The sequence below is a fragment of the Schistocerca gregaria genome, chromosome 5, assembly GCF_023897955.1.
Source record: "Schistocerca gregaria isolate iqSchGreg1 chromosome 5, iqSchGreg1.2, whole genome shotgun sequence".
Lineage (NCBI taxonomy): Eukaryota > Metazoa > Arthropoda > Insecta > Orthoptera > Acrididae > Schistocerca > Schistocerca gregaria.
The window spans coordinates 42,699,398-42,711,607 of NC_064924.1; the positions used below are offsets into that span (position 1 = coordinate 42,699,398).

The 12,210-nt window shown below is 45.3% G+C and overlaps 1 protein-coding gene across 1 annotated transcript in view; it reads right to left on the minus strand.

Moving 5' to 3' along the window:
• The window catches only part of LOC126273215 (meiotic recombination protein SPO11-like), a 111,016-nt gene extending 100,241 nt beyond the window's left edge, over positions 1–10,775 (minus strand). Inside the window, exon 1 of the mRNA XM_049976758.1 lies at positions 10,495–10,775. Within this exon, the coding sequence (XP_049832715.1) occupies positions 10,495–10,775 (281 nt within the window). The remainder of the gene's footprint in view (positions 1–10,494) is intronic.
• Between the last annotated feature and the right edge of the window lie 1,435 nt (positions 10,776–12,210).

The window sequence follows — 12,210 nt, forward strand, 5'->3', positions numbered from 1 at the left end:
CACTGAGTGGAAAAATGGTAGCAACCGATGTATAAGCTGAAAGCAAGACAGGTCAAAAACCTTAAGAGTCAAAGAAGAATATCATACCAAAACCCAGGATGTTCTCATTAAACAATATGTGATTATCGACTCACTCTGTCTAACTATGTTCAGTTGCAGTTGTAATTAATATTAGACTTAATATAAGACTTCAGGCATAAAAAGTCACCTTCGTTCTGCTTACGGCCTTTCAAAGACGGAGGAGCGTACAGAGGTTTAGGGCACTTCCTTGTCTTTGGGGTCGAAAACTGTCCCTAAGGGCCGAAGAATCAGCAATGATCAATGGATTGAGGATGCAGAAGGCAATGAAAACCACTGCATTAAACACAGACAAAGTACATCCACAGGAGATGTGCCAGTAATTGAAAAAGTGTCATGATAATCTCACAATTGGCAAAATATTCCGGAGCAGTCCGAAATTAGGATCTCCGGGAGGGGACTGTAGACGGAAAGGTGACCATGAGAAAAAAATTGAATAACCAACGGAATGACAACGTTCTACGAGTCGGGACATGGAATGTCAGAAGTTTGAACGTGGTAGGGAAGCTAGAAAATCTGACAAGGGAAATGCAAAGGCTCAATCTATATGTAGTAGTGGACAGTGAAGTGAAATGGAAAGAAGACCAATATTTATGGTCAGATGAGTATAGAGTAATATCAACAGCAGCAGAAAATGGTCTAATGAGCTAGGATTCGTTATGAATAGTAACGTAGGGCAGATAGTGTGTTACTGTGAACAGTTCGGTGATAATGTTGTTCTTATCAGAATAAACAGCAAACCAACACCGACCAAGATATCTCAGATATTCGTGCCGACGTCGCATTCTGAAAATGAAGAGATAGAGAAAGCATAATATACGGATACTGAAAGGATCATACAGTACATAAAAGGAGATAAGAATCTAATAGTCATGTGGGACTGGAAGGCAGTTGTAGGGGAAGGAGAAGAAGAAAACAGTACAGGGGAATATGGACTTGGGACAAGGAATGAGAGAGCAGAAAGACTAATTGAGTTCTATAATAAATTTCAGCTGCTAATAGCGAATACTTTGTTCAAGAATCACAAGAGGAGGAGGTATACTTGGAAAAGGTCGGATGATACTGGAGGATTTCAGTTAGATCACATCACGCTCAGACAGAAATTCTGAAATCGGAAAAGATATGAAACTTCCTGGCAGATTAAAACTGTGTGCCCGACCGAGACTCGAACTCGGGACCTTTGCCTTTCGCGGGCAAGTGCTCTACCAACTGAGCTACCGAAGCACGACTCACGCCCGGTACTCACAGCTTTACTTCTGCCAGTATCCGTCTCCTACCTTCCAAACTTTACAGAAGCTCTTCTGCGAAACATGCAGAACTAGCACTCCTGAAAGAAAGGATACTGTGGAGACATGGCTTAGCCACAGCCTGTAGTGTTTCGCAGAAGAGCTTCTGTAAAGTTTGGAAGGTAGGAGACGGATACTGGCAGAAGTAAAGCTGTGAGTACCGGGCGTGAGTCGTGCTTCGGTAGCTCAGTTGGTAGAGCACTTGCCCGCGAAAGGCAAAGGTCCCGAGTTCGAGTCTCGGTCGGGCACACGGTTTTAATCTGCCAGGAAGTTTCATATCAGCGCACACTCCGCTGCAGAGTGAAAATATCATTCTGGGAACATCCCCCAGGCTGTGGCTAAGCCATGTCTCCACAGTATCCTTTCTTTCAGGAGTGCTAGTTCTGCATGTTTCGCAGAAGAGCTTCTGTAAAGTTTGGAAGGTAGGAGACGGATACTGGCAGAAGTAAAGCTGTGAGTACCGGGCGTGAGTCGTGCTTCGGTAGCTCAGTTGGTAGAGCACTTGCCCGCGAAAGGCAAAGGTCCCGAGTTCCGAGTCTCGGTCGGGCACACAGTTTTAATCTGCCAGGAAGTTTCATATCAGCGCACACTCCGCTGCAGAGTGAAAATATCATTCTGGAAACATCCCCCAGGCTGTGGCTAAGCCATGTCTCCACAGTATCCTTTCTTTCAGGAGTGCTAGTTCTGCATGTTTCGCAGAAGAGCTTCTGTAAAGTTTGGAAGGTAGGAGACGGATACTGGCAGAAGTAAAGCTGTGAGTACCGGGCGTGAGTCGTGCTTCGGTAGCTCAGTTGGTAGAGCACTTGCCCGCGAAAGGCAAAGGTCCCGAGTTCGAGTCTCGGTCGGGCACACAGTTTTAATCTGCCAGGAAGTTTCATATCAGCGCACACTCCGCTGCAGAGTGAAAATATCATTCTGGGAACATCCCCCAGGCTGTGGCTAAGCCATGTCTCCACAGTATCCTTTCTTTCAGGAGTGCTAGTTCTGCAAGTTTCGCAGATGTGGACTCTGACCACTATCTATTGGTTATGAAATGTACATTAAAACTGAAGAAACTGCAAAAAGGTGGGAATTTAAGGGGATGGGATCTGGATAAACTGACTAAACCAGAGGTTGTACAGAGTTTCAGGGAGAGCGTAAGGGAACAAATGGCAGGAATGGCGGAAAGAAATACAGTAGAAGAAGAATGGGTAGCTTTGAGGGATGAAGTAGTGAAGGCAGCAGAAGATCAAGTAGGTAAAAAGACGGGGGCTAGTAGAAATCCTTGGGTAACAGAAGAAATATTGAATTTAATTGATGAAACGAGAAAATATAAAAATGCAGTAAAAGAAGCAGGCAAAAAGGAATACAAACGTCTCAAAAATGAGAATGACAGGAAGTACAAAATGGCTAAGCAAGGATGGCTAGAGGATAAATGTAAGGATGTAGAGGCTTATCTCACTAGGGACAAGATAGATGCTACCTACAGGAAAATTAAAGAGACCTTTGGAGAAAAGAGAACCACTTGTATGAATATTAAGAGCTCAGATGGAAACCCACTTCTAAGCAAAGAAGGGAAAGCAGAAAGGTGGAAGGAGTATATAGATGGTCTATACAAGGGCGATGTACTTGACGGCAATATTATGGAAATGAAAGAGGATGTAGATGAAGATGAAATGGGAGATATGATACTGCGTGTAGAGTTTGACAGAGCACTGAAAGACCTTACTCGAAACAAGGCCCCAGGAGTAGACAACATTCTATTAGAACTTCTGGCGGCCTTGGGAGTGCCAGTCCTGACAAAACTCTACCATCTGGTGAGCAAGATGTATGAGACAGGCGAAATACCCTCAGACTTCAAGAAGAATATAATAATTCTAATCCCAAAGAAAGCAGGTGTTGACAGATGTGAAAATTACCGAACTATCAGTTTAATAAGTCACGACTGCAAAATACTAACGCGAATTCTTTACAGACGAATGGGAAAATTAGTAAAAGTCGACCTAGGGGAAGATCAGTTTGGATTCCGAAGAAATACTGGAACACGTGAGGCAATACTGACCCTACGACTTACCTTAGAAGCTAGATTAAGGAAAGGCAAATCTACATTTCTAGCATTTGCAGACTTATAGAAAGCTTTTGACAATGTTGACTGGAATACTCTCTTTCAAATTCTGAAGGTGGCAGGGGTAAAATATAGGGAGCGAAAGGCTATTTACAATTTGTATAGAAATCAAATGGCAGTTATAAGAGTTGAGGGGCATGAAAGGGAAGCAGTGGTTGGGAAGGGAGTGAGACAGGGTTGTAGCCTCTCCCCAACGTTATTCAATCTGTATATTGAGCAAGGAATGAAGGAAACAAAAGCAAATTCTGAGTAGGTATTAAAATCCATGGAGAAGAAATAAAAACTTAGAAGTTCGCCGATGTCGTTGTAATTCTGTCAGAGACAGCAGAGGGCTTGGAAGAGCAGTTGAACGGAATGGACAGTGTCTTGAAAGGAGGATATAAGATGAACATCAACAAAAGCAAAACGAGGATAATGGAAAGTAGTCGAATTAAGTCGAGTGATGCTGAGGGAATTAGATTAGGAAACGAGACACTTAAAGTAGTAAAGGAGTTTTGCTATTTGGGGAGCAAAATAACTGATGATGGTCGAAGTAGAGAGGATATAAAATGTAGACTGGCAGTGGCAAGGAAAGCGTTTCTGAAGAAGAGAAATTTGTTAACATCGAGTAAAGATTTAAATGTCAGGAAGGCGTTTCTGAAAGTATGTGTGTGGAGTGTAGCCATGTACGGAAGTGAAACATGGACGATAAATAGTTTAGACAAGAAGAGAATAGAAGCTTTCGAAATGTGGTGCTACAGAAGAATGCTGAAGATTAGATGGGTAGATCACATAAGTAATCAGGAGGTGTTGAATAGGATTGGGGAGAAGAGAAGTGTGTGACACAACTTGGCTAGAAGAAGGGATCGTTGGTAGGACATGTTCTGAGGCATCGAGGGATAACCAATTTAGTATTGGAGGGCACCGTGGAGGGTAAAAATAGTAGAGGGAGACCAAGAGATGAATACACCAAGCAGATTCAGAAGGATGTAGGTTGCAGTAGGTACTGGGAGATGAAGAAGCTTGTACAGGATAGAGTAGCATGTAGAGCTGCATCAAACCAGTCTCAGGACTGAAGACCACAACAACAACAATAACTTTATGTTCTGGACACGTATAAATAAATAAATCAAACACTTGTGATCGTCGAGTCCGGCGACTCAAGCATGTGGAAGCATTGTTTCTGCATTTCTCTCTGAAGATCTATCCTAGACAATTCTGACATCCGGAAGCAATATTCTTGGGTGATCTCCGATATGCTACGACACATGGCAGCTGCACAGAGTAACAGCCCACATTCAAAGTCAGCCAACTCGTGACGTGTAGCCGTGGCCACAGCGCATCTGTCTGTTACAGGCCGCCCAGCTCTCATGTCTCCAGTTACACGAAACGCAGGATCAGGCCGCAACATTCGGCATCACACACGGTAAATCTCCAAATGGGACAGCCCTTCCCGCAACTTCGGGCCACTCAAACTATTTAGGATCCTATATTTTCTATGAGGAGGACATAAAACTGGATGAATTAGTTAACAAATTTAGAAGTATATAAAAGTCATGGGATTGTTATTAATATAGTGTTGCACCTAATTTTGCCAGTTGTAGTGCAGCAACTATACGTGACATGATCTCAACAAGTCGTTGGAAGGCCCCTGCAGAAACACTGAGCCACGCTGCCTTTATAGCCGTACATAATTGCGGAAGCGTTGCCAGCGAAGGATTCTGATCTCTTGACTATATCCAATAAATATTTGATGGGATTCATGTTGAGAGCTCTGAGTGGCCAAATCGTTCGCTCGAATTTTCCAGAATGTTCTTCAGACCAAAGCTGCAAATTGTCTCCAAGTAGCAGAAAACAACCATTTCCAGTCAATGCTCGTTTCAGCTATACCTGAGGATTCAGTCCATCTCATGTGAACAAAGCCCACACCATTTAGGGACCACCACCAGCTTGCACAGTGCCTTGCTGACAACTTGGTATCCATGGCTTCGTGGGGCCTGCGCTGCACTTGAACCCTACCATCTGCTCCTATCACTTGAAATCGTGACACATCTGATCAGACCAGGGTTATCCGGTCGTCTAGGATCCAATAGCTATAGTCACGAGCCCAGGAGAGGCACTGCAGGCGATGCCTCGCTGTTAGCGAAAGCATTCGCATCTTTCGTTTGTTGCCACAGCCCATTAACGCCAGATTTCGCCTCACTGTCATAACGGATACTTCCGTCGTACGTGCGACATTGATTTCTGCAGTTATTTCATGCAGTGTTGCTTATCTGTTTGCAGTGACAACTCTTCCCAAACTCCGCTGCTGTCAGTCGTTAAGAGGAGGCCGTTGGCCACTGCGTTGTCCGTGGTGAGAGGTAATGCCTGAAATTTGGTATTCTCGGCACACTCTTGACACTTTGAATCTCGGAATATTGAATTGCCTATCGATTTCCGAAGTGGAAAGGCCCATGCGTCTAGCTCCAACTACCATTTCGTGTTGAAAGTCTGGTAATTCCCGTCGTGCGGTCATAATCACATCGCAAATCATTTCACATAAATCACGTGAGGACAAATGACAGCTCCGCCAATGCAGTGCCCTTTTATGCCTCGCTTCCGCGACACTATCGCCATCTGTATACGTGTATTTCGCTAGCCCATGATTTTTGTCATCTCAGTGTATACGGGAGTATTCATGGAAAGCTGAAAAAGAAGGTACGAAAGAACACAAGCATAACTTGTGCAGTGTAGCTGCTGTTCCATTTCACGTACAGAGTGAACCCAAATGCTACCCACAAAAATTTCGAAGTTTTTTCAGTAACATTTTGTGATTATTCTGCTACAGACGACATGTGGTCTCAAGTGGCTCGTTACAGAGTAATTCCATTTCGTTTGATTTCTTACCCTCACTTACCTTTATACATGTATCTGTATTGCACTGAAAATATCCGTGCGACCGCTGTATGCCTTGTTTGGATACAAACGTTTTCCATTCAATGACGGTAATTGTTATTGGCAACGATAATACCCAAGGAACTTGCATTCAGTACTGCTCGGTACTCTCGCGGTTTTGGTTTCCAATAGTGTGACGTGGACGCACACAGATGTCCACAGCACTATTGATTTTTTTTTTCTGATGAAGAACTGTTCAATATGCATATCGTTTACGGTTTCACTGAATGCAACTGAAGAACGGCTCAATCACATTATTCCCGCAGTGTCGGCAACAACATCACAGAAATTTTGTATCCTACGATTGTTCCATTATTCTGACTTTCGTATTGTACGTTTGCATGTAACAAGTTTTTGATTCTTGTAGAGATATTTTCAGAGAAGTAAAGGTAATTGGGGTAACAAACTGAATAAATCATAATTACATTACTAACGAACCACAGGGGCCTATATATCTCTTATACCAAACGAAATTATCCTTGAACAATCTTCAGAATTTTGTCATAGAAGTTCGGTTTTACCCTGTACGTGGGACAGAAAACAGAAGGAAATAGAGGGAAAGAAGCTCCAATTTCTGGCGACAGAAATGAAATTATTAAAGCAGTCGGTTGATTGTATCTTCATAGTGAGGAATGCTAAAACTGGTATCTCTCTCTCTCTCTCTCCCTCTCTCTCTCTCTCTCTCTCTCTCTCTCTCTCTCTCTCCCTCACACAGACAAACACACACACACACACACACACACACACACACATACACACACACACAACACGCACATACACCCCTGTGCGCACATGCCCACACAAATAAAAAATAGTTCAATTGGCTCTAAAGACTATGGGGCTTAACATCTGAGGTCATCAGTCCCCTAGACTTAGAACTAATGAAACCTAACTAACCTAAGGACATCACACACATCCATGCCCGAGGCAGGATTCGAACCCGCGACCGTAGCGGCAGCGCGCCCCACACAAGTACACTGAGGTGATAAAAGGCATGGGATAGGCCTACCTCCTAACATTGTGTCGCACATCCTTCTGTTTTCCCGACGTAGTGCAGCAACGCGACGTGGCATGGACTCAACAAGTCGTCGGAAGTCCCCTGCAGAAATATTGAGCCGTCCTGCCTCTATAGAAGTCCATAATGGCGAAAGTGTTGCCGGTACAGGATTTTGTGCACGAACTGACCTCTCGATTATGTACCATAAATGTTCGCTGTCGGATTCACATCGAGCGATTTGAGTGACTAAACCTTTCGCTGTCCAGAATATTCTTCAAACCAGTCGCGAACACATGTGTCCCAGTGATAAAGCGCATCGTTGTTTGAGAGCATAAATGGCTGAAAATGGTCTTCAAGCAGCCGAACCTAAGCATTTCCGGTCAATGATCGGTTCAGTTCTACCAGGGGACCAAGTCCATTCCACGTAAGCAGAGGCCACACCATTGTGAAGCCACCACCAGCTTGTTCTCCACTTGGGTCCGTGGTTTCGCGCGAGGCCTGCGCCGCACTCGAAATCAAATCTTACCAACTGAAATGGGGACTTACCTGACAAGGTCACGGTTTTTCAGTCGCCTAGAGTCCAGGAGAAGCAGGCGATGTCGTGCTGTTACCAAAGGCACTTGTATCGGTCGTCTGTTGCCACAGCCCATTAACGCCAAATGTCTCCGCGCTGTCCTAACGCATAAGTTCGTCCTACGTCCCACATCGATATCTACGGTTAATTCAAGCAGTTTTGCTTGTTTGTTATCACTGAAAACAATGATATGCAAACACCGCTGCTCTCGGTCGTTGTGTGAAGACAGCCACAGTCGGCCACTGCATCGGCCATGTTGAGGGGGAAAGCCTAAAATTCGGTCACTTGGCACACTCTTGGTACTGTGGACCTCGGAATATTGAATTATCTATCGAATTTCGAAATGGAATGTCCCATGCGTCTAGCTCCAACTACCATTCTGCGTTGAAAGTCTCTTACTTCCCCTCGTGTGGCCATAATCACGTCGGAAATCTTTACACATGACTCAGGTGAATACAAATGATAGCTCTTCCAATGCAGTACCCTTCTATACCGTGTGCACGCAATACTACCGCCATCCGTGTGTGTGCATATAGTTCTCCCATGGTTTCTGTCATCACAGTGTATCTGAAGTAGATATACCTGTTAGTAAAGTGAAGACAATGAGCAGAAGAATTTTACACTACTGGCCTTGAAATTGCTGCAACCCGATGGTGACGTGCTACAGACGCGAAATTTAACCGACAGGAAGAAGATGCTGTGATATGCAAATGATTAGCCTTTCAGAGCATTCACACAAGGTTGGCTCGGTGGCGACACCTACAACGTGCTGACATGAGGAAAGTTTCTAACCGATTTCTCATACACAAACAGCAGCTGACCGGCGTTGCCTGGTGAAGCGTTGTTGTGATGCCTCGTGTAAAGGGGAGAAATGCGTACCATCACGTTTCCGACTTTGATAAAAGTCGGATTGTAGACTATCGCGATTGCGGTTTATCGTATCGCGTCATTGCTGCTCGCGTTGGTCGACATCCAATGACTGTTAGAAGAATATGGAATCGGTGGGTTCAGGACGGTAATACGAAACGCCGTGTGGATCCCAACGGCCTCGTATCCCTAACAGTCGAGATGATAGGCATCTTATCCGCATGGCTGTAACGGATCGTGCAGCCACGTCTCGATCCCTGAGTCAACAGACAACGTTTTCAAGACAACAACCAGCTGCACGAACACTTCGGCGACGTTTGCAGCAGTATGGACTATCAGCTCGGAGACCATGGCTGCGGTTACCCTTGACGCTGCATGACAGACAGGAGCGCCTGCGATGGTGTACTCAACGACGAACCTGGGTGCACGAATGGCAAAACGTAATTTTTTTCGCATGAATCCAGGTTCTGTTTACAGCATCATGATTGTCGCATCCGTGTTTGGCGACATCGCGGTGAACGCACATTGGAAGCGTGTATTCGTCATCGCCATACTGGCGTATCACCTGGCGTGATGGTATGGGGTGCCATTGATTACACGTTTCGGTCACCTCTTGTTCGTATTGACGGCACTTTGAACAGTGGAAATTACATTTCAGATGTGTTACGACCCGTGACTCTACCCTTCATTCGATCCCTGCGAAACCCTACATTTCAGCAGGATAATGCACGACCACATGTTGCAGGTCCTGTACGGGCCATTCTTGATACAGAAAATGTTCGACTGCTACCCTGGCCAGCACATTCTGCAGATCTCTCACCAACTGAAAACGTCTGGTCAATGGTGGCCGAGCAACTGGCTCGTCACAATAAGCCAGTCACAACTCTTGATGAACTGTGGTATCGTGTTGAAGCTGTGTGGGCAGCTGTACCTGTACACGCCATCCAAGCTCTGTTTGACTCAATGCCCAGGCGTATCAAGGCCGTTGTTACGGCCAGAGGTGGTTGTTCTGTATACTGACTTCTCAGGATCTATGCACCCTAATTGCCTGAGAATGTAATCAGATGTCAGTTTTAGTATAATATATTTGTCCAGTAAATACTCGTTTATCATCTGCATTTCTTCTTGGTGTAGCAATTTTAATGGCCAGTAGTGTAGATCTGTACAAACTTATTGGATACAAATTACAAGAGTAGTCACGAAGTACGCTCAGACAGGACAGTGGGATACAAGATGACAGAGAGAAATGAGGACTGTAACTCGCTATGGGGAAATAAAATTCTGTAAAAAAAATAGAGGAAGTGGGTCAAGGATATTGACAGAAGAGTTACGCCGCTCGATACTGCATAGTTTAGACGTTGGTAAGGAAGATTCACTTGTTAGGAACTTGGGAACACGGTGGCCGTGCAGCATGCCAGAATAAGCGCGTTTTGCTGTTCCGGACAACACCTGCGCAACTGTGTTGATAAATCTCGTTTATTCTGTTTGTATTCACTTCCGGTCTAGCTAGCCATCCGCAGACTTCAGCGATACGCGGAAGCTCGCGTCGAAACTTGGCCTCTAAATATAGAGTTAAAGGCGAGCGGAAACGTGAATAAATGCACGGCCGTGTCGCGCCCCGTCCCGGCCCGGCCCTGCTCGGCTGGGCTGGGCTGGGTTAGGGGTCGGTATTTACGACTTCCTCGGGGATCTACCGCCCACGCGTGCCGCCCTGGCGGCCTTAATCATATTAACTGCCGCGCCGCGGCTGCAGCTATAGGAGGCGCCTCCCTGGCCGCTGCCGATGCCGCCCACGCGACGAATATGGCACCCGGCGTTCCCCACGGAAAACCTTCTGGTCCAGTCGCACTCGGCGGGAAGGCGATCCGCCAATGACGGCTGACCCTGCACTGCGATCGAGTCGCAGTAGTACGTCCGTCGCCGTGGCATAAAGTGCAGACCGCCACATTTCGCCATTGGGACACTAACGATGCCAGCTAACCTCCAGCACATAGTGACGGTATTACTTCTGTATATTAAGAGGAAATTTGATATTAACGTACAGGGGGCGGAGGAAAACATCGAAACACCAAAACACAACACATTATGATGCCTTAACGATCTAGGAGAGCTGTTGACATTCACACCAGCTTCCAGTTGTCTCGGTTCTGTGTGGTTTTCAAAGGAATCTTAAGGTGCGTACACAATACGCCAACGAAGAACAGCCAACCTCTTCGTTGGCCGTGAACTGCTGGACCGCACATCGGAGCCAACGAAGCCTTGGTTGCAGTTCGGTCTGCTGGTAGTAACATCAAAACATTGGTGGTTGGTTGGCGTTGAGAACCCTCTCCTAATGTGGACGCTGGGTCAAATGTTCATTAGCTATTTGTTGTCTCTAGAACGTATGTGCATCCAAGTTTTTGAGGATTGCCACAAGTCACACTTTGTATGTTTTATTTACCAGTTCGCTCTTTAATTTAACAAGAGGACCATCAGAAACTCTGAAACAGAGTTTAAAGTAGACTAGTTGGCTCTTAAATTAAATGGCGATATTAGTCAATAAAACATACTGAGTACGACATGTAGCTGTAGTGAAAAACCTAATCTCATCAGTCGCTGTTTCCCCAGAAGGCAATTTCTGTTCTCGCTAAGGATGTATATTTATCGTGTTTGAAACCACAGGGGACTAGACTGCAGTACGCAGAGAGCTTTAAAGCTGACAGAGTTTTATCGTGAACGAAAATGTTTGTGGGCCCCTAACAATTGCGGCTATTTGAAACTGAGAGGACTGGGTGGGCGTTCGGGGGTAAATAACTCAGCTATTAGAAAGTAAGATGCACGATGCGTAAAAGAAAGTGGTTATTTCATTGACATCTTTCCGTCGTGAACGACAAAAAGAAAGACACAAGACACAAAACTGGAAGTGACTATTAACTTTCTGTTGCAGGTACAGCTCTCCTAAGATAGGTCTTGTCTTTGGAAATTTTAGCGCCTACAGCTTTCAGCAACAGTTCGATATCTGTGGCGTTCATTAGGGGGAAAAAAATGTAGTCTCTGTCGTTCGTTGGCCAAGAGTGTACGCACATTCACACCATTCTTTCTGCAAAACAGTGGCGAGTTCAGGTCACTATTATGGAGACGGAGAGCGATCGCGCACCTCTCTCTCCCAGGTAGAACACAAATGTTCAATAACACCAAGATCTGGTGACTGTTGTGGCCATGGGAGATACCAAAATTCATCTTCGTGTTCATAAAATCAGTCCTAGACGATGCGGCCTGTGTGAAACAGGGTCCTGTCGTCCTGGAACACAGCACCCCCCCTGGAGAACAAACACCATACTTTGGTTTGGGCTTCATCAGCCAAAATGTCACATAAGCCTTTGCAGAAATACGACATTGCGCAATAACCACG